Source organism: Hetaerina americana, unplaced genomic scaffold (genome assembly GCF_022747635.1).
Source record: "Hetaerina americana unplaced genomic scaffold, ioHetAmer1.1.p SCAF_3, whole genome shotgun sequence".
Taxonomy (NCBI): domain Eukaryota; kingdom Metazoa; phylum Arthropoda; class Insecta; order Odonata; family Calopterygidae; genus Hetaerina; species Hetaerina americana.
Window position 1 is genome coordinate 3,882,775 of NW_027286874.1, and position 22,580 is coordinate 3,905,354.

The 22,580-nt window shown below is 35.9% G+C and overlaps 1 protein-coding gene across 1 annotated transcript in view; it reads left to right on the top strand.

Annotated features, from left to right (window-relative positions):
* LOC139691047 (uncharacterized) overlaps positions 1–22,580 on the top strand; it is a 146,953-nt gene that overhangs the window by 118,631 nt on the left and 5,742 nt on the right. The window contains exons 3-12 of the mRNA XM_071588772.1: positions 550–881; positions 4,070–4,214; positions 9,230–9,297; positions 12,212–12,463; positions 14,442–14,675; positions 17,286–17,751; positions 18,906–18,973; positions 19,211–19,291; positions 20,043–20,153; positions 20,190–20,348. Coding sequence (XP_071444873.1) covers positions 713–881; positions 4,070–4,214; positions 9,230–9,297; positions 12,212–12,463; positions 14,442–14,675; positions 17,286–17,751; positions 18,906–18,973; positions 19,211–19,291; positions 20,043–20,153; positions 20,190–20,348 — 1,753 coding nt within the window. The 5' untranslated portion in view covers positions 550–712. The remainder of the gene's footprint in view (positions 1–549; positions 882–4,069; positions 4,215–9,229; positions 9,298–12,211; positions 12,464–14,441; positions 14,676–17,285; positions 17,752–18,905; positions 18,974–19,210; positions 19,292–20,042; positions 20,154–20,189; positions 20,349–22,580) is intronic.

Consider the following 22,580-nt stretch of genomic DNA (forward strand, 5'->3'; position numbering starts at 1 on the left):
TGTTTTGATTATGCAGTGATAACTCATTATAGGAGTTTAAACCTGCATGGAAAAATGGTAAGTTTAGTGATTTTTCACTGTCTAGAGGCTGGACAGAAGCTCATTTTTTACTGTTTATTTTTGCTTAAGTCACTCCAGAAACCTAATAGGTATGTGCGATTAAAAAAAAATGTTAATGCAGAATGGTTATTCGACTTTCAAGTTGGGTATATATCATAGCTGGTGAAGTTTTTACTGAAGGTACAGTGATAGTACTAGCATATTTCTTTGTGCTTAAAAGATTATAAATTGTCCTTCAAGAAATTATGGATCAAAATAACATTCGATGCCTCTCACTGACATTCCCTCAAATTAAAAGTATCAACTCTTGCTTGTTGACCCCACAACTCATTGTAGTGCAGAGGTGAGTGGGGCGCTCCTCATAGAGTGAATACACAGTAATCCTCATTGGATACATACTCTGACACCTGAGATGAATATGTTTGTCATTGCCCCTAATTACTGGGTTTTATTGTGTGCTCTGACATTTTTGCTCATTTTCTCTTCCAGGTGCTTGGGCTCCACGTCCTTCCCCCTCCCAACACTCTCCCTGCTACCCTAACCCCCCGTTCCAGATAGGGAGGTTGAGAGTGTGAGTGCGTGAAGGAGAGGGAGAGAGAGAGTTAAGAAGGAGACCGATAAAAGGGAGAGAGAGAAAGAGAAGGTCCACAACATGACTCGGGACGAGAGGAGCCGTGTGGGCCCGGGTCATCTGCCGACTGTGGGCCTGCTGCTGTTGCTAAGGTGCTGCTGCAGCTATTGGTGGTGCTTCCTTCTGCCACTCTTGCTAGGACCCTGGCTCCCTGCTGATGCGGCATCCGCCTCTTCGTCTTCGTCTCGGGGTATGTTGGACATGACCACTGCCTCTCGCCCCTCTCTCTGTAAAATTTTGTTTCCTTTGTATATCATATTATTGAAAAATTCTCCTTATAAATTGCAAGAGCTATATATGCATCACAGTTACATTTTCCATTATTCATTCATCAATTATTTATCACATGCTAGGATATATGAATGAGATATTAATGCTTGCTGAAGGAAAAAAATGATGACCAGTAGTTTTTTTCAATAAATATAATCGCCTTTGTCAAACAATAAAGTTCCATGCTATGAGAATACAGTTGATATGACAAAATTTCATTTCCAGAAAAAGTGGGTATTTTTTTGGGTAGAAAAAAATGCTTTGAATAGGATTGGGTATTGGAGGTCATTGTGATGGCTAATGGTAAAATTTTAGTTCACGACTTTTAATTTAGGAACATTAATCCTTGAAATACCTAACATTGGAAGAATTGTCCTTGCATTAAATACACGTAGGTCATGGTGAAACTTGTAATTCCCAGACAATAGATAATGAAATAAACTTTCTTTAGTAGAAAAAATTCCAGGGAAAAATAGCATCAAGATTTCTCAAGTGACCAAGGAAACAATCATGTTTGCTATGGCAACCAAGCCTTGCCTGCACACTTCCTCAGCATTCAAATTGGTATCAGAACTAATTAGGTTTTCTTAAGATTTCACAGAGCAACGTTATTAGAGTGAGTGGCATTATTCCTAGAGTAAAATAACCAAAATACTTCTTTGCTAGATATTGTACAAGGCTAAATATATAAGTAGCATGATAGCTGAAGGTTATTTGTGACACTGAACCAACATGCTTGATACTATTGACCAATCACTTTTTCATTATACCATTGGTATTAATAAATTGATAGCATCACCCCATAATTACCTTAAGAGCTTTAATATTAGCATAAAAACTTCATTTATGAATTTTGTAAGTAAGTTCAGCTCATACTTTCTTTGTTGAGAATCATCGTTAGCTCCTCCATAAAATACGAGGGTCATCCGGAAAGTAGTACCCGTTCGTGCCGCATGAAGTGCTGACGACGCGAGTAGCCGCTGGACGAGGTCAGATAGCTTCAGTGGCTTGTCTGCCTTCTCTGAGCCAAGTTGCGTGACGCTAGCATTGCCTGTGTTGTTTCTGTGATTGTTTACAATGTTTAAAAAAATTGAGAACGCCGCCAGTTGTGAAGTGAGGGCAGTGATTAAATTCCTCAATGCAAGAAACGTTCGCCCATGTGATATTCATCGCCAATTAAAGGAGGTGTATGGAGACAATGTAATGGACGAGTCGTCTGTTCGGCGGTGGTGTCGCAACTTCAACATGGGGAGGGGGAACACACACGACGATGAGCGTTCGGGGAGACCGTCTGTCATTACAGACCAACTGGTGAGCTCAGTTGACGAATTCGTGAGGAACGATCGGCGCGTCACAATTGATGACATCTGTGAGCATTTTCCCAATGTTTCTCGAACAATTGTTCATGAAATTGTTAAACACCATCTGCATTATGCAAAAATTTGTGCAAGATGGGTCCCTCGCGTATCTCAATGAGCTGGCGGCGAAGGACTATGCAGCAGGAATAAGGAAACTTGTCACACGTTATGACAAATGCCCTAATTTGCTTGGAGATTATGTTGAGAAGTAGTTTAAAGTATCCTCTTTCAAATAAAATTTTTTATGTTTGTTAATATTTACTTTTGTGTCTTTATTTCACGAACGGGTACTACTTTCCGGATGACCCTCGTACATAAATAGAATTTGAATGCTGCTTCCTTTCAGGTACAAGGTTTGTTATGTGATTGTTTCAAGGATGGTTCCAGGTTTTATCCTCTATATCAGATTCTCACTAGCTGTTGTTTGGGATCAAGTGTCATTTGTTACATAATAACAGAGACAAAGACTATTAAACTATTGCAATAGTCTTTGTCTCTGTTATTATGGAACACTTCCACCACATTACACCTAAATCTATAAATTTTATTTCTTACAGACACAATATTCAAGCATCTGTTTAAGGATTTTTAACACATCCTTCTTTTTTTTAAAGGTACTTTTCTGTGTGTTTTTCAATGTTAGCATGGGCCTCTCTCTGGTTTTTCCTCCCAGTAAAAATTTTTAATCAATTATTTCATGTGTCAGTCATGTTTATATTGTTTTATATCACTAATGGCTGAACAGAAGATATGAGCCTGAGATTTTTTTAGCTTCCTTGATCGCAGTTTTTTATCATACATTATTTGAGTTACAATTTTAGTTTTTGTTTCCATTTTACATTCTTTAAATATGATATTTCAGTGGTAATGATTGTGTAAAAATAAAATGGCAAAAGAAGTTGAAAGTTTTCATTGTTTTTAGCTCACATATTCTTTTAAGACTACAACAACTAATTTTTTGGGTAAAAACGATTGCTAAAATTTTAATTATTTGATTTAAAATTGTAAGAATTATTACTATTCAAATGATTTTAAAAAAGCAGTGGATAGATGCCTAGAATAATTTACCATTAATGAAGTACAAGAATATGAATGGTGATCCTCTGCATTTTTTGGAATCAGGTGGTAATACCTCTGAATTTGAAAAAAAACTAGAAAATGATCTTTCTCTGTTAACATTTGATATGGTAGTCCCACTTTGTGTTAAATGGCAATGGAAAATGTGTGATGAGAGCTGGGCATTGTCAGTCCATCCTTAATAAGGGATTTGGAAATAGAATTAGTAGAAGTAAAAATATTAATTGATTTTGGAAAATAATAGACCTTAATGTGGTTTGGTTGTTTAGATGTCAATCATGCAAATTCAAGTAATTAAAAAAAGGGATGCTTTAATTTTTGGATATGTGCTTGTGTACTCAACAATTTTCATTGCATGTTATCTTCTACCTAGTTCTATTCTAGCATTTCAATTCTAATACTAAACCAAAGTTTGCATTTTTGATTCCTGCCCCAAGAGTTGTATGAACTAGGGATTCAGCCCCTGGGAAAGCTTGAATGTAAATTGAGAGTTGGTTTTTGGGATCTCAGGGCCATAGGCCAGAAGAAGTTTTTGGGAAGAATAAAAATCTTAGTTCCTCAATCTGAAGTTAGCCTATCATGGTTATGCCTTTGTATTATGCCTATTCCACACGTGAGGAGAAGTGATTGGCTGTGGATGGTCTCATCATGGTGATTTCTTCCCGACTTGCAGGAAGTGGGTGTCGGCTGCCTGAGAGCTGGGCTGGGCAGTGGTTCCAGTCCGGGGAGCCCTCACTAATGGTGATTAACAGCACCTCCATTGGAACCAAGGGTGTCTGTGTGGATGGATTTGAGGACAAGTTCCTGTTCGAGGATCGGTGAGTCCTTCCCTTGTGCCCCTACTTCTCTCCGCTTCCCTGGTACCTGGCTTCATGGAAGTCTCCCCTTTAGTAATTAGTCAGTCATGTCCTCCCATCCTCCCATCAAGATAAAAAATTAAATGCTAACAGTAATTTCAAGATGCAATTTCTTGAAATTGTCAGCAATGAGCAAATATGGAAAATTAATATGGATAACTGGGAGATATTGTGAAGCGAAAGTTTACAATATATTATTTTAATTTTATTGTTGCATTAGTTTCACAATGATTTGAAAATGCTAGCCATATTTGATTCATTGAATTGAGGAGGTATACAAAACAGATTGCATTGGATTCCCTTCAGAATACAAGAAAGAACATCACATTCTTTTTCCCTATGCATTTGTGGCATTCAGGGGTCACCAAGTTAGAAAAACAGGTTCTCATAGTAGTGGGAGTGAATGTACAGTTTTTTGGAAAAGCTTGTAATTTCAATATTAATGTAATGGCATAATTAATAATGATTTATAGATTTATATTCTGAGCATCCTTGACTGGCGCCTCATGCATCTTGAAGTGGTGGGGATTACAGGCAAAATTATGCAGGCCATTAAGTTAGTCCCTTCAAGAAAGATTCTGAGTAGTTTGTTTGGAATAGTTAAAGTAGGCCTGCAGTATTACTATACTTTGGTTTCTCTAATGATGTGCTGGGTGAACATGTGCCAAACTGCCTTTAGAGTGCTCTGTAACTGTTAGCGGGGAATGCTGCACATGGCAAAGAGCATTTCCAAAGATCAAAATCGTGGTGGGAGTCAAAGATCATTAGAGAGTAGTCCGTTAAAGGATGAATATAGCAATGCTTCATAGGCTATTGGTTTCCGGAATGTGAGAGGTGCTCATGGGAAGGAACTAGAATTGTCAGATGAAGTGATTGTTGGCCAAATGAATGCTCTTGTGTTTTATATAGCACAGGGGTCGTAAATTCATTGGAATTAATGGACATGACTTGAAATCGGCATCATTCTGGAATTTATGCCAGTGCACTCAAAGAGTGAGATTGTAGGCTTAATTTTGGATGAAAGGGTATTTAAGATAATATGAAAACAGCATCTCGTAAATTGCTCTGGATTTACATGAAAGTTGGTATTAAAAATTTATGAGTGTAGCCTGTTGTGCATCAGTGAATGGTGAGATTGAATATATGCAGGATAGGTTCTGGGGAAAATTGACAGATTTGAATGAGTGTGGACTTGATCAAAGAATGATGATATTGAGAGACATGGAAGGTTGGATTAGTTTGCAGGGAAAAGATGGTTGGGATGTTCAGTGACCACAGAACTAATGGTAATGGTGAAAGTTTGTTGAGTTTGTGTGAGGGAAGAGCATTGGTTTGAGTACATGGCTTTAGTATGCATAAATATTTTCATTTGTATGCATGCAGGAGAGGGGCTGTATATAGATAAAGAGCCTTATTAAACTCAAAGAAAACGCGAAAGATGTAATGAGAGTAAATTTTAACAGAGTCATCCACTGATGTGCATTTGAATGCAACTTTTTCCAATGTTAAAAATCATTTGCCTTGACTGGGATATGAACCCTTATTCCTCAATGACCAGTCGAGTGCTTTAGCAAGTTAAGCTATTGAGGCATCCTCTTGCACTCCGAAATTTTGGGCACTTTGAAGGAGCAATATGCTCAAAGTCCCAGTCAAAGCAATTAATTTTTACACTTTGAAATTGTTGTATTGTAAGAGCATTGTTGATTTAGTTTATGCATTGAGAGACTGAGAGCAAGTAAAGGACATGATGACAATGAGAGACTCTGGCTGCAAATAGACTCAAATTTCATAATCTCGAAAGTAAATTTGGTGAAAACTGTTTGGCAAGGAAGATTAGAGTGCATAAGCAGATGATAGTTATGTCCAAAACCTACAAGAGAAACTCACGAAAAAGAAACTTGGATGAATGCTTGAGAATAAACTGAACCTTAATCTCAAATTGAACAGTTGCTGATTATGTTTTAATGAAACTTTCGTTTTAGGAAAAGGAATTGACTAAATACCTGTGATTTCCACTGGAATTTTATTATTAGGACCCGGGTTTTGACTCCTTGAGTCAGTCATCTTCAGATGAAAATACAACACACTGACATGCCTATATAGAACTAGTCAGATGGGATGGGAGAAAATGTTGAAAATACAAATATGAGTGAGGAATGGGATAATTTAAAAAGATTGATTGCTGAATATGCTGGAATTGTCGGTGGGAAAGGTTTAGTTGGTTGTAAAATGTAATACCCGAATATTTGTGGTAAAGATGTAAGGGAAAGGTTGAGGAATGGTTTAGGCTTGAAGCAGCACATTTTGTATTCCCTGGTAATAGACACAAATGAAGGAAGTTTTTGTCTTGAGGGAGTTGAGAGTTGAATTATGAAAAATATATCAGAGAAGAGTAAATGGTATAAAAGGAAGGGGAAGACCTAGGAAGTCATGGGTGAATGTGATCGAAGAGACTCTAGATATGAGGAATTTTAGAAGGCTCAGGAACAAGAGAGCATGTATGAAACAGTCTAAATCAGCTTGTGAGGCGAAAAAAACATGTAGTACTGGAAAGTATGTCTTTTCTCTCTCTCTCTCTCTCTCTACTTTTTTCTCTTGTGTTTTTCTCTCTCTTTTCAACCTCAAAAGAGTATGCTTACTCAGGATATTCTTGCTGTTATTTAGAATATTGAAATAAATGACAGTAGGTTGAAATAAGTGAATAAGTGGAGCATATTCCAACTCTTCATTCTAAATTTAAGACACAAAAACTTTTTACATTAAGTATGCTTATTACCTTTCTAAAATAACCTTACTCCTAAAAAATTTAGGCATTTATTTAATCTGTTTATTCATTTGTGGATCATTTTTTTTGTATGGTACTCATGATTAATTCTAAGATTTGCTAAATTCTGCTAAATGAAGAGTGTAATTCAATTGCTACAATTTGTGCATCATTTCCTTTTGCATCCATCAGTCATCTTTTTGTCACGCCTAATAAATTGAGATTATTTTATAGCTTGGAATATCTCAAAAGTAAGAGAAAAAACAATGCTTTGTATTGAGGGGTTCAATGATGGAAAATATATTTTTATAAATTGGCAGAGTAACGCACTAGGCATTTTGTATGAATTACAAAATTGTACAATAACATTACCTCTTTCTTGAAGTAGCTTTGGTTTGTATGCAGTTTATGATTTACATGTTTAGCTTTTGCTTTTCAACAAATAGACAGAGTTAGTTCTATTCTAGCTGAAGGAAAGTGTGAGGTATGTAATAAAAGTGTTTAGTTGGTGGAACTGCATTTTTTGTAGAACACAATACAGGATCAATCCAAAATATATTCATTGAGGAAATGAACATTATGTGATTCATAGTTAGTAGGAAAACAAAAGTACCTATTAAAGTAGGTGTTTGGAATGTTATAATAGTAGAACAGATGTAAAAATTACATGAATTGAATTTTGAATGAGCATTGCATTAGGAGGTCAGGTGAATTAATCTTATTGGCAAGAAAATTAAAAAGCAAATTAATTGAAAGATATTTCCTCATGAGTAATTTCATGATTAGGGCTGGGAGTAAAGAATTGAAGAAAAGATTAGTTTGGAATTTTAATGTGAAACGCTGCTTTGTATTGTTTAGAAATTTGTAATTTAAGAAAAGGAGCGAATATAGTTTAGGTTCTTTTTGAAATTTGACTTGTAGGATTGAAAAAGTACGTAGTTTGGTAAAGAGGAAGACAAATGTAGAAGTTTGGTATATTGTAAAGGAAAAGGAGATTTTGTTAGAAAGATTGAAGGTGCACTAAAAGGCTGAACTAGTAATTGGAGAGATATTGTTAGGTAAGGGTAAATTGAAGGAAGTTAAAGAAGAGGGAATGCTAAATAGAAATAAAAGGGGAGAAAGAGAGTAAAATCTTTGCATGGGATCAAAGGGGGTAGAAATTATGATATGCTATGGAGCTAAGTGTACAGCAGGGATTGTTTTAATCATTTAGAATGGTTTCATTAGTTCAGGAGGGTGTTTGCAACTTCTTGGCAGCCATTCAAACATACCCCATGCTATAGGGTGCATTTGAAAGAGAATGCGCTAGGTAGCTATTGCATTTTTGCCTTAAAATATGAATGTTCAAATGAAACTCATTAAATTATATGTTTGAATTTTTAATTTTAGGTAACGTCAAGATTTGTTTATGATGGATATCCAGGAGAAAATAAATACAACATTGATGAAGGAAATTGCTTATCTTGATACTAGGAGTCAGATTTGGATGTAGGATTTCTGTATCAATGGTTTTAGCCATGCATCACATGAAACATATCACTTTAGCATTAGTGTATAGTCTGTATTTCAAGGTACAAACCTGTGCACAGTTGTCATGTGGTGTGTCTTTTGAAACCGTTGATTCAAAGATGCTTTCTTGCAGTTTCGGGTGACACAGAGTTTTTAATTTGGATACAGGTATCCTTTGCCGAGTGTCCTTAAAAAAACAATAGCTGTAAAAATAGGGCTGGCTGTCCAAAAACAGGGCATTCACAGAATCATTGGTCTTTTTCTCTAAAGAACATCAATGGTGCCAAGGAAAAGGTTGGCTCCAACAATAAAAGGCATCTGCCAAAGTAAACAAACATTTATATCAAATGATACAAAGTTATCTTTGTTGTTATGGCCAAAATCGAGCAAGATTTTTTGTTTCTATTTTTGAAAAAAAGTTTTTTTAATGGCTTTTAAAATAATGAATCTTTGTCATGTTACAAATATACATGTTACATGACACATAGGGTTGCATTATGATTCAAATGGCCGTGTATTGTGGTACAGGAAACTTTATCTCACGCTACAGAATTCTCTGTGTCATAAGTGCGAAAAACAGGATATACTGTGTCTTTTTTGTCTTGTTCTTTGTATCATTATCATCCTGGGTATATTATCCTCTCTTTAATAACATATTTGAATGCATTTCTGCATTTCATTAATTTTGTTCATGTGTTTACAGGTCAGACAATTGCTATCGCTGTGTTGTGATCAATGAGAAACACCCCAATGTCCTCCAGTATAAAGAGAGTAAGTTTCTGTTCAAAATTTGGTGTGTTTAAAGGTTTTTCTAAATGATAGAACATAAATACTTGAAGCATGGCCAAACTGAGAGTTAAGTTTCTTGTGTCAAGGATTATAATGTGCAACAAAAATGTGACTGCTTTGCCCCATATTTGATCTAATTTTAGATGCTTGGTTGCTTACATTCCATTGCCCTGAAACTTTGTTATGAGTCCTTGAAAATGTTACACCAAGTCCTGAATGCTTTAAACTCAAAATAGAATATATAGCCTGTTTACAGTTGAGCTAGTTGTGAGAATGCACATTTATAATTTTTACTGATAGAGTTGACCTTAAAGTGGAAAAGCAATTTCTTTTGTGTATTTCCTAATAGCACTTGAAAAAAGAAGAGTGTACAAGTTAAATATTAATGCTTGTACTTTCCACTTTTGTTGAATGAATGCTCCTCTTGCTCTTTCATTTGATATAATTAACACTATTAATCAAATTTTCAGGTGTAGGTATGTTGCTGGTTTGAAAAGTCTGTGCATAAACGTTAACTACTGAAGTTTTTGGGATAAACTATTTTTGCTTTTCAATATAGTTTCCTTGAAGCTTATACTTTTCACACAATGCTGCTCTAGTTTTTTAATTCCTTCCAAATAACATGTTTGTTACAATGCTGAAAAATAGGCATTTGTAATTCTAACTCCATCAATTTTGTTTCCACAACTGCAGAGGAGTGAGCTGGTGCATTGTCATGGAGAAGGACTTTTTTGCATGTCAATCATTGATGTTTTTCTTGCAGTTTTGTTTTTCAAATGGTCAAATAACAATGCATACTATGCATCTAGAAAAGTGTTAATTTTAGGAAAGTGTTAATCAAGAAAAATCCAAATATACTGGAAATAGATGAAAAATCATATACTAATGTTCCCTAATTTTATTTAATTTACCAAATGAGTGATGGGTCACTGGATCATGACAGATAAATGAAGAAATGAAAGTTAACATAGAGGCAATGAAAGCATTGCCACAAGAAGCATAAAGGAGGTATCAGAATAAATAAGAAATTCTTGTTCATACATGCCATCATGGTCATTATTTTGGCTTATGAAATTACCATTGAAAGTGAAATATGTATAGAAAAGGTCAGAACATACCTATGTTAACAATAGACAAATGCATATAATAAAAGATCATAGACATAAACATGATTATGCAGAGCTGTGCACTTCCAGTGAAAAACTCTTTCAAGATGTACACTTTCAGATTCATCACAAATGGTTTTATAAACAGTATTGTAATTTTATATTGCACGCAGTATTGAATTTTTAAATGGCCTATCCAGTCATTTGATCCTTTGGAGTCATCAATACTTAGTCTTGCTGCAGCACTCAGCGTCTTTTATTTTAGCAAAACTCTACTAATTGAGAAGCTTGCATCTCTGGTAGATTAAAACAATGTCGTCAATATTTCTTCAAGTTCATCATGCTTATAGGGTTGTGTTGTTCAAGGGGTAGAGCATTAGACTTCTGACCGGAGGATACAGGTTTGATTACTATGCAAGCCTCTTTGACTACCCTCAGCTTCACCCAAAATCTGTGTGATTTATTGGGTGCCAGATCTTCCTGGGAAACCAGAAATGACACTGGTCCCCCTGCCCTAATGTGTGAATTTCACATGTCATTGATTGGGCTTAGCATAGGGTGAACTCTACCATCACCTACCAAACCTACCTTCAGGCTGATCACTGTGTTTATGGTTTCATCATGCTTGGAGTATTTGATGTTTTTATACCTTTTAACAATAGGAGTTCATTCCTTTGCACCATTCTCTATAATTTTTGAACATTTTACTAATGTGTTCAATGATAAAGCTAGAATCACTGATCACTATGGACGCAGTAGTGCTGATATATGAGTCAAATATTTGCATAATGTTAATTTAATCTTCTAATGACATTGATTTTCTCACACTTTTTTGCTATTTTAAAATGCGTTTGCTCACCATTGTCAAGTATAATTCCTCACAATGTAAAACAAAAAGTGGATTTAGTACAAACATTAGATCAGCAGAAAAATTGTGGGGAGCACAAGAAATAAAAAGAAGAATGATCACCAGTAAATTAGAATGCAGGAATTAAAAGCAATTTTAACCTTTTAGCCTTTATGACGACATAGTAGTGTTAATATTTGGCCAGATGAAATTTGGTATTTATTAAATTGTATGTGCACTCATAATATTCTACGAAATAATCCCATTTGAAAACAATTCAAGTTATTAATTTAATTGGTATCAAATGATGAATATGATGTATGCAGACCTGCAATCCTTGTCAATATTTGTCCTTTGCCAGTCATTTGTTTTTCCCTGGCATGCATCCATTAGCTCACAGATGATCAAGAGTTTTCTGTAGATATTTAGTAATTTTGTGCAGGAAATGCAATTACATGTATGATGCATCACATCTCTCCTACTGTGATCATAAATGACCCAGGCAATGAATAAACCTTCCTGCAAGTCAGGGGAAAGAGTGCATTGATGATAATGGTAATTTGATACAGCTGATGGTTTTTCATGGATTGAGATGTCTTGGCATGTCAATATTTCATCCTATTGACAATTTTAATTGTCAGATCCAAAATTACGCCTCTGAAAATAGATGCTTGCATTTTAAGCTCATCATGGTAACAGCATGATGTAAGTTTTCAGGGCACCATTATATTGTGAGACTTTTGTGCATCATTTTCAAACTCTGAATGGTATATATGGCTGAAGGATAAGGAACTTAAGGAGGAATAATGGCTGAGCAAAATAAAAATAGCTTAAATAAATCAGAAAATTGCTAATGTTGAGCATTAATTGAGGAAAGCCGGCATTTGCTATTGTGTTGCAATGAGGATGAATTAATGATGTGTCATATTTGAATTGTTTTCAGCTTTTTGTGATCACAAGGATACATTACAAAAATTGTGTGGAGAGATTGCTGGAGATGCTACACTGTACTCAATGTTCCGTGCAAATGCCCGGCCGGTCCATTGTCCATTCCGAGGCCCTTTCACCTTCACGTACAACCGAGGCAGTGGGGAGTGTGGCCAACCCGTTTCGCGAGTAGATTCATGCACTGAAGAATCACGGCTGCTATTGCGATACCAAGCCTGCCCAGATGTTCATGGCACTGAAAGCACAGGTGAGAGATAAATTAATGCTTAGCCCTGAGTCTTGATATCTCTACTAATTGCATAAATTCTAAAATGGAAGTTGAAATGACTGAGTCATTTTAGTGGCCTTTAATTATTTAAATATAATTGGGGTAAGTAATCTTGTAGTGTAAAGCATAAAAATTGAAAATTCCAGAAGTTTCAATAAAAGGTCATTAAGAAATATATAACAAAAAGTGAAATATTATGCTATTTAATGCTAATATGTAGGGTTTGATGCATGCATGTTTACTATTTCTTTGAAAGTCAATGCTTCAGCAATGATGAGAAGGTCTGCCTTAAATTGAACATCTTAAAGAGAAATGGTTTAATATTTCAAGTTATGTATAATTTCATTCATTCCTATTCTTACATCACTGATAACAGTAAAGGTTTGGTTGAACTCTTAAATCAAAATTTTTTGTTTAAATATTTTCAGCAACCTTTCCTGCTCTTAAAGTGGCATAGTGTGTGATAATTGTATAAAAGTATGATTTGCAGGTAAATACATTCACGTATAGATATTACTACTGAGAAGGAATTTGTTTGATTTGTAAAGTACGTGTATTCTCACTAAATAGTTGGTTTTATAGAATTAAAAATTATTTCAATGGGTTAAATTTACATTTATTATTAATTTCAGTTAACTTGAAGATGTAAAACTTAGTAATATTTCCTATTAGTGGATGTGATTATCCTGTGAAAAGTGCGGAAATGAATCTAGATTTAGATCTTTCAGGTTCTATATTGGCCAACTTTACAAAAAAAATTCAATTATTGACATAGCATTTTAATGCCATCTTTATGAATTTTTACAATATTTTACATTTTTTGCTAGTACCTCTCTTGAACTCCCCCATATTAACAAATGAAAAACCATTTATTCTATGATAAAAGAAGTGCCTAAATAGTTATATTTATGCAGGGATTGCAGTGAAGGATTCAAAATAAAAGATATGATAAAATTAATGAAAAACTGAATATTTTTTAATGGAAGAAAATTGTAATTCAGTCTTCAGATAACTTAAAATGACCAAACATCAATTGAAAGTGATGTCAATTTAAAGTTATGAAATTATGTTAAGGCTGCCATGATTTTTAAAATTAATATTTATTTTTATTTATGTTCCAATTATAGCTAAGAAAATGAAATTCTACTGTAATTACCTTAAGAGAAAGTGTTCTCAGATGAACTCAGCTTTCTCACTATGCTGGTGCTGCAACTATAATGGCTAATTGAAAAATATATAATTATCTTATTCATTGTAATTTCCTGGGTATTTTATTTTGTTTTCTCTTATTTGATATGAAGGGCAAACACCAGAGGGACATATCTACCAAAAGAGCAATTGTGAGGAATTAACTGAACAATAATGTCAACATAATGTTGAAAATCCAAACGTATAAATACCACTATTAAAGCAAAATGAGATATTAAACTTTACTTCATGCTATATAATTTACAAAAGAAGTTTCTAAGAGCTGTTTTGAAAAACTGTTGTTTAGATGTTCTTTTGTGTTCTGCTTGCATGTGGCATGATGCTCACCTTTATATTTTAATATATTTTAATAATTTTTCAGTTTGTGATAGCATTCAAAGCAGGGAGTGATGCAAAATGAAAAGTTATGTGAGCATACGTAATTATGATGGATGTTATAACATTAGAAGTCAAAAGTATAGCACAAATGATATTTAATAGAATGCAAGTTTATGAAATTGTACTGGTCATCTCTCCCTGTTTATGTAGTGAACATTCATAATTAGTTATGTACTCATCTAATCCAGTGTGACAGAGTATATACCTATTTTTCATCATAATCTTTTTGGCATAATCCCTTTTCAGATTCGAGTGAATCTTATGTTCTTAAGACAAGTTATGCTATGAGAGTGTGAATCTGTACACCTGTTGATATACTTGCATGCTTTATCATGTCTGTTCTTTCCTCTCCCCCCCTTCTCCCCTTCAGTGGAGGAGTTGGTGTGTCTGGCCACATGGAAGGATGGCTCTACGAGGTACTTGGTTGGCATGCTGGAGCGCATGATGGCCACCTCCAATGAGGATCGCTACCGCTGCTTTGTGTATGACCGCAAGTCAAGATCAGACCGCCGCATCACAATAGAAGTGGCACAGTCAGGGGATGCCACGTGCAATGGACTGCTGACAGCTACAGAGGGCTCGAGGACAATGCGTCTCACCAAAGGTAAGTGGGCCAAAAAGGGAGCATCAGTGATGGACATCAATCAAATGTGAAGGAAAATTGCTCAAGAAAATTCAATGTCACAGTGATATCACAAGTAGACTCACCTTAAATACTAAAAATTACACATTTAAATTTAGATAATTGTATCATGATTCAGATCTCTTCGTATATTTCAGCGTAGTGAACGCCTTATGTACAATCCCAGTTCACATTAAATCCGTCTGTCATCCAAAGATTATGAATCATGTTTTATCAAAGCTATTTTTACCTTAGTTCAACTCATATTTGCATTTTATCAATGGAACTTTTGCAACTTTGAACTCAATTATCTAAGCCATGCTTCAGGCTTTTAAAAATATATTTGGATAATGCAGCTTTGCGAACTACTAGTGGCTTTTCCATACCTTTTGTATATTTCTGCAAATGAAAACGGTCACTCGATCTCTGAAATATTTGTCTCCACTACAGTTTTCTCCTTCAATTGGCTAAAGTTTTGTTGAGATGTCATGGGTAAAGCAGCCCTGTTTCATTGCCATTAAACATATTCTTTGGGTGGTAATTTTTCAATCAATACTTTCACTTTTGGTTATCAGATGGAAGCAAAGGCAATATCGACACCATTTACCTCTCCTCAGACATGACACCACACAATATTATCATGAGGTTAAATACCTTCTGACCAGACATTAGAAGTTTTAAACCCTGAATTTTCTAGTTTTTCGGCAAACATTTTTGCTTATGCTTGGCACATTGTTTTTGAAATTGGAATGCTTTTTGCTCTGGTCTGAACAAAACATTCTCAAGTCAGTCCATTTATTCTCACTCTTTTGCATTTTTCTTTGGGATTCAAATTTGAACCTGAGAGGAGGATAAGAATTGAGAGCCATGAAATGAATTATAACTAATTCATCCATATCTGTAATTTTTCCCACTACTGAAATAGTCATTAGAATTGTCTGATCTCTATGGAAACAGTTTTGGCTTATTGAATGCAAGAAAATGATTGACTGCCAATTCCTCAAATCCTGATTCATTGGCAGCGAAGATATTTCCATTCTTGGGATTTCATCATTATTAAATGAAGTTTATCACAATAAGCACCGTGAATAGCATTTTTAAGCATTCAGCATGTATCAAAATAATTTACAATTAATTTGTATGAATTATTTAAAATTTTCCCATTAGGAAATCAAAGAGAATATTAAAACACAGTAATTATTCAATTCCCTTGTCAATAATTTCTTTTGCAAAAACATGATGAGAATAAAACATAACGTCCTAGATCAATTGATAAGAATTGAATGAAATCATGAATGCTCATAATTACCTGTATGCAGCATATTCAGTGCACTGTTCTTCTTTATTCTTAAATGTTTTGTGAACCTGCATTTTCCACATTTGAATTTATTTGTATGTCTTTTATGTTGTGCTGTTTTTTTTATGTGGTTTATCATGTTGATTTTGATGAGCCCACTCAATGCCTTTCATTTTGACATTTTACACTCATTATTGAGTCACTTATATCACTTTAGTTATTCACTGTGGACACCAAGAAACTAAAATCATATGGCAAACATTAGGAACCATTACAAATTCATGTAAGCCCACAAAAGAGAAGATGTGGGGGAGAGAGGGTCAGGGGAAGGCCAGCATTAGTATGTTGATTGGGTGTGTATAACAGATAACCAATAATTAAATGGGAAGAACAGAAGAGAAGGGAAGAAAAGGAGAGGGGGCACGACATCTTAGGACTCTAGTTCAAAGATCTGCTCTCTCTAGGAGGGACTCTGCTCATTCCTGATTCTTCATGCTGTGATTAAATGATTTGATGCATCATTTCCCTTGCTAGCAGGCTCAATTTTCTACATAAACCTTTATAATATCACTTGAGCAAGTTCATTCAAAGGAAGGAGAGAGCAGAAGATTAAAGAAGCAGGTTGTATATCTATATGCTCTGCTCTGTGGACTTCCTTGCCCCTTCAGCTTATTCCTCTACATAACTTGCAGATTCCATATGATGTAAACTCTACATTCAGGTATTAGAGGAGTTGAATGTTTAAGGGTATAGTGTGGCCTGCCTCTAACTGAATTAAGTTCAACTGAGAAATGTTAGAGAGGTAGGGCCAGGAGAATGGGGCATGTGGAGCTTTAGGGGTGAGTTACTCAATGTCCTTGTGGGTAAATTTCCAACTCCCTACTCACATACCCAAAAGTGTTCTGACATGTTGGATTGCGCATCTGTGCAGTTGCCATCTTGGTGAAGCATAGCAAAGCATTTTCTGTGTTCAGTGTTGGTTGATTTACGTCCTGTGAACATTTTCAAAACAGTTATATCTTTTGAAAGATGTTCTTTAGTATGAATCCAGTTAATTTCTTTCACAAAGGGGCTATCTTCTTTTGAACCTTTCTAATTTATTAAAAGTGTGCCAACATCATACTACCTAGTTTGGAAATGTCATGGTCATGTAAACATTTTTCACGGAGGGCGATTAGGAGATGCTGTAGTTATGCACTTCCCATTGTATGAGTTGATGGTTCTGAAGTTGTTGATTATCAGTGAATGTGATGCTCGCTTCACCTGCTCATCATTTCCTCTCTCCCCTTCTCCAGTAGAGAACCACTCATCCCGCTGCAGGTACCCCACTTGGGTCACGGAGCACCACCACTGGCACACCCTCGACTCAAAGAAGTCGTTCCACTTCAGTCACAAGAATGCCACCCTAAAGATCAGCAATGCAACCTCAGGGGCTGGGGGGGCATCATCATCCCCCTCATCATCTTCATCCTCGCTGCCGCCAACATCCCCTGCCCTATCGGCGCCTTCTCCCGCATCGCTGTCATCGCCTGTGGCTGAGGATGGGGATGGGGGCTCCTCGGGGCGAATGCTCCACAAGGGTGGCTCTCGGAGGCGTGGGGGTGGCTCGGAGGGAGCAGGAGGGTCCCCTAGGGGGGGTGCCGGTGGTGCAGGCGGTGGGGGAGGAGGGGGGGGAGAGGCAGAGATGCATGTGGTGTGCCATTCGGTGGAGGAGACAGGCGAGCGCCAGGCGACACTTGTGACACACGTCACAATGGGATGGTGAGTTGCTGCTCTTGTGTTCTTGCGATGTTGTCCCTTGTTCTCTCAAGGATGCTGCTAAACCAAGTGGTGCTTTCCCACCAGGGTTGTATACAAGGCAGAAAATGCATAGAAATGCACGACAGAATAATTATGCGTAGGGTGTTTATGTTTTTAATCTCCAGTTCCAATCACCATATGCACCTTTCTTGCTAATAAATATGAGAAAATAATGATAAAATGAGCAGATTAACCAAAATATATAATGACAAGACAGATAAAAAGATCGTATACCAGTACAGGCAAAGAGAATATGAAGAAATTGATTCAGAAGATACAGTCTTGAGACAAACATGGGGAGAAACAGTTGAGGAGCAACTCTGTCCAGTTACTGCAAGATCAAATCCTCCTCAATATATCTTTTTTGCAGCAATTCCTTGTGGCTAATTGTTTAAATAGTTTCAAAAAACGGAGTAGTCAGAATTTGTCTCATATAGTAGTAGTGGTCCTTTTCAAATGTTCCATACAAAAAATGTTTATTTGGTGGAATTTATATGAATTAATATTTGCTAAAAAATTCAGTTAATGATATATGGGGGTGAGATATAGTATATCATAAAAAATAAGGGCATGGTAACAGGAAAGGAAATTCAGCATATGCTGGATATCCATCACTTCAAGGTAAGTTGCCATACATATCATCTATTGCAAGGTTAGTTGCAGAATCTACCCAATTTGGTCAAGCATATTACATTCCAGTTGCCCAGGTGAAGTACAAGTATGTGTACATTTTAGTGGCACACCAAATTTTACTCTGTAAAAGGAAAGCATTGGGAGACTGTGGAAAACATCCAAAAGAATGTTACAAACCTCCTGAGAGACATTCCCATCGAGGATTTTCAGGGTGCCTTCCAGGCATGGCAGACACGTCTCCGCAAATGTATTGATGCAGGGGGAGGGTATTTTGAAGAATTTTAAGCATTTGTACAACTACGATTAATAAATCTATTGTTCCCAGAGAATACACATTGCTTTTATAGTGGGCCCTGTATAACTCTCTATCTTTTGCTCCAAAGAATACTCTAAAGATTGAATACTGGATTTCTCCATGTGTAAAAACTGCTTTGGTAATTTTTTTCCTTTGAAGACTAATAGCATTTTTTATTCTCTTTCAGTCAATCTGGATATGTTTGCATGGTATTCTATCGTCGTGATGCACATGTGATTGAACTTCAACAGTCAAGTGAGTATGAGTAAAATACTTTTTCATAAGTGGAGCAACGATTTTAAGCTGTTTTCTAAATTGGCTATATATATATCTTTTTTTTTGCCTTTGCTACCTGTTTTTCAATTTGTACCAATCAATTGTTTTTCATTTAATTCTTTGATATCCATTTTCATTTGCACTTAGAAAGTATAAGAGATGATTGTTGCCCATTGGGAAGGGGCTAATGCTATTTCTTTTGCTTCATGCTTGTAGGTACTTTTGCCCGAATACCAGAGGAGGCTTGTAGTCCTTTGTTCTTCAACCCTGCTACACTGCCATACACTACTCTGATTAGTAAGTACCGGTCCATCATTGAGCTTTAAAAAATGTTAAATGATAGTATTAGAGTGTAGTAAGGGTCTTAGAGTGCAATTAAAATTAGGTATATTTTCCAAACATTTTCTTAATCAAAGGCTTGACCAAAATTAAAGATCATAATACCAAAAGTGTATTTTTAACAATGGTCCAAGAATAACTCTTTGCACCTTGGAGGTAATAATTTCTTGACCTTGAGCAGTTTCCAAACTTTGATGTATTTGTCAGTTTTTCTATTATTAAAAGAATGTTTTCTGAAACTTATTATATCAGAGCACAAGCAACAAAATGTACAAGAAGTCAGATCCTTAAGGTTTTACAGGTTTTATATTGTGTCCCAAATAATTCTTAGACATCATTATAAAATGATGCTTTTAGTAATATTACTAGTTTATTTATTAATCATAAAATTAAAATCAGCTTTTTGAATCCTTTCAAATATGCTAAATTTAGTATTTATTTAGCAACAGCATAAATTTATCAAGGAACATGTATTATAGCTAATAATAGTATTTCATGTAAATTGCCCTTACTTTTGCACCTTAAAAATATAAAAGCAATAAAATATTTAGCTCTGTTCATGAATACTATGAAAGGATTTCATTGTGAAATTACGCTTTGAAATCCCATTGGTCAGAATAATTTTGCTGTTACAAGCCTTCCAGAGAGTAAGTCCTTTCTCATTAGCCACAGCTTGTTCAACTAAGATTCACATATGATCTTCCCATAGCTGAGGCAATGAAGCCACGGAAATGCCCTTACTTGGGGCGCTACACCATCACTGGGGTGAGCCGTGGGGAGCGGGACATAGGCCTGGTGCTCACCATGGGCGAGAAGGGGGGTGGGGGTGGCGCTGGTGGAGGAGATGGTGGGGGAGGGGGTCGGGACAAGCAGAGTGGGGTGGAGCAGTGGCGACGTCGACGGCGACGGGAAGCCTGCAGCGGTGGCAGTGAGGCATTTGAGTCCCTTGTGGTGGGGTGCAGTGCCTCAGATACAATGGAGTTCCACTCCTCATGCAGTGCAGAGGCCGTCTCTGGTGAGTGTGCTTGAGAGTGGCTCTGATGGAGACTTGAATGGCATTGGCAGGGAAAGCTGAATGCATTGAGGGTATGCGCTCACCCATGTTCCTCGAGCTCCTGTCCATTTGGAGCAGGAGGGGCTTAGGTTTTTAGAGAATGACCTACTGCTAAGCAGTTGCTAAGGACCTTTCACATAGATTCCTCGAGTATTATTTGACCCTATCAATCCCATTCAGTTTTGATTGATATTTCAGTTTTCATTTACCATTTCACTTTTATTCTTCTTCCTGATTCTTGCATGGTAAGTTATCATTTCTATTGTTATTTTGTAATAAGATTAAATAAGTGTAGTCTGAAGTTATGAGTAATAAAACATCATGTGATTTCTTTCATAAGTCCGTAGGCTAGGGCTTCCCAAATTATTTTGTCTACAGTGCAAAAGTAAACCACTTGACTGACTAAACTGAAATGTGTTAAAAAAAAGTCATTGAATTTGCCACATATGTATTATATATATGTGCTTCATTTCACCTAGATAATGAATCAAGGTGGTTGGAAAGAGTTGCTCGTTGCTCTGATTTGGTATCATTGAAATACAATTACAGTTTCTCTTTTCTAAATTCAGTTCACAGTCAAATGTTCAAAACATTTAAATTTCATTATGAAATTGTGAAGCAAAAAAGGAGCACTCAATCTGAAGCATGACGTAAAGGAAGGAATTTGTTTATTATGAAGAAAAAATTATTGACTTGCTTCTTTTGTAAAAACAAGTAGTCTTACATACATTTAAGTTCACAGAAAGGTGGTTTTCCTGCTATCCCTGGAAATAATTCTGGACATCTGTCTGAAGTAAATCACAGTCCTTGTGTGCATTCTTTTAGAAGAAACAATGTTATAACATTAAGACCAAATGATTTTGAAATTCTTGTGTCATCATTTTTAAAAATAAAGATGGGAAGTGATGAAACAATAATATTCATTAATTTTATGATAGGTATTTAATTGATATTTATCTGTATGATTATATTTTCTGTAAATGGGGCCAAAATGGAGGTCAGTAAATTCACAATATTTTCACAATTGTTACCAAGACATCTAGGTACATAAATAATATGTTGTTGCCTGCAGGCATATCATAATGTTGTAAGTGTGAAATTTTATGTGTTATGCTATTTGTATTGATCATTGGATGTTTAAAGCATTTACATACTTTTTTGTTTCAGGTGATGTGGTAATCCTCTAGTAGTTCTTGAGACCACTAAAGGTGTGAGTTCATCGATTACCACTTGTTTATTTATTACTATCGCTTATAAAAACACAGTTCATGGGCCTTGTCCCATTTTTTTCACTGTTGAAGGAAGTAAACTGAAAGTGAAGATGAAATAATGACTCCATCATACTTTTACTGATGTGAGAGGCAATTGCCGATGGTGTGGAAGTATTTGAAGATAAACAGTGGCTTGATTATTTCCGTGGAGAGAAGGCTATGGAAAGTGATCAAACCAGCATACTTGGGTAAAATTAAGGAATGGGTTTATTCCCAACAAAATAGGAATGTGGAGACATTGTATTTTTCATTGAGCATGTTGAAGTTCAGTACCATATGGTACTTGAAACCTGTACGCAAGCTCATGATGCATTGGAAATCCTTAAGGATATTCTCTGCAGTTTTTCATGGGTTCACTGTTTGACACTAATTAAGGAGCTAGTGACATTGAAGATAAATGATATCAATGAAGGAATATTTATTAAAGGTTCAACAGTTATTGTCAAAATTTAACAGATGGATTTTACTTTACCGGAAAAGGTATACATGGCTTTCACAAGTAGGATAATGTCAAAGAAAAGGTATGAGGGCTTAGTTTTGTTCCTAAAAAGAGATGAACACGATGTCACATTGATAGTGGTGAAAAAAATTATTGTTAAGTGAAAAATTAGAAAAAATCAATGAAGAGCATGAGAAGAAATGAAGAGTGAGGGCACTAGGTCTGATGAGGCAAATATAGCACAAATGGTAGGTGCCCAATTATCAAGGGGATGATGGCATTAAAAATGCACGAGTTCCATGGAGTAATGAGCCGCAGAAATGTTTTCTGTTTCTCATGTAATACTCGAGGTCATATTTCTAGAAATAGCCCAAATGCTGTCAACTGGGCTAAGAGCCAGGCTGGTTTCAAATTGGAAGAAAATGAAAGATTGGCAACAACAGAAAGTCTGCTAATATTATGCTCAAGGAGAATCCAAAGAAA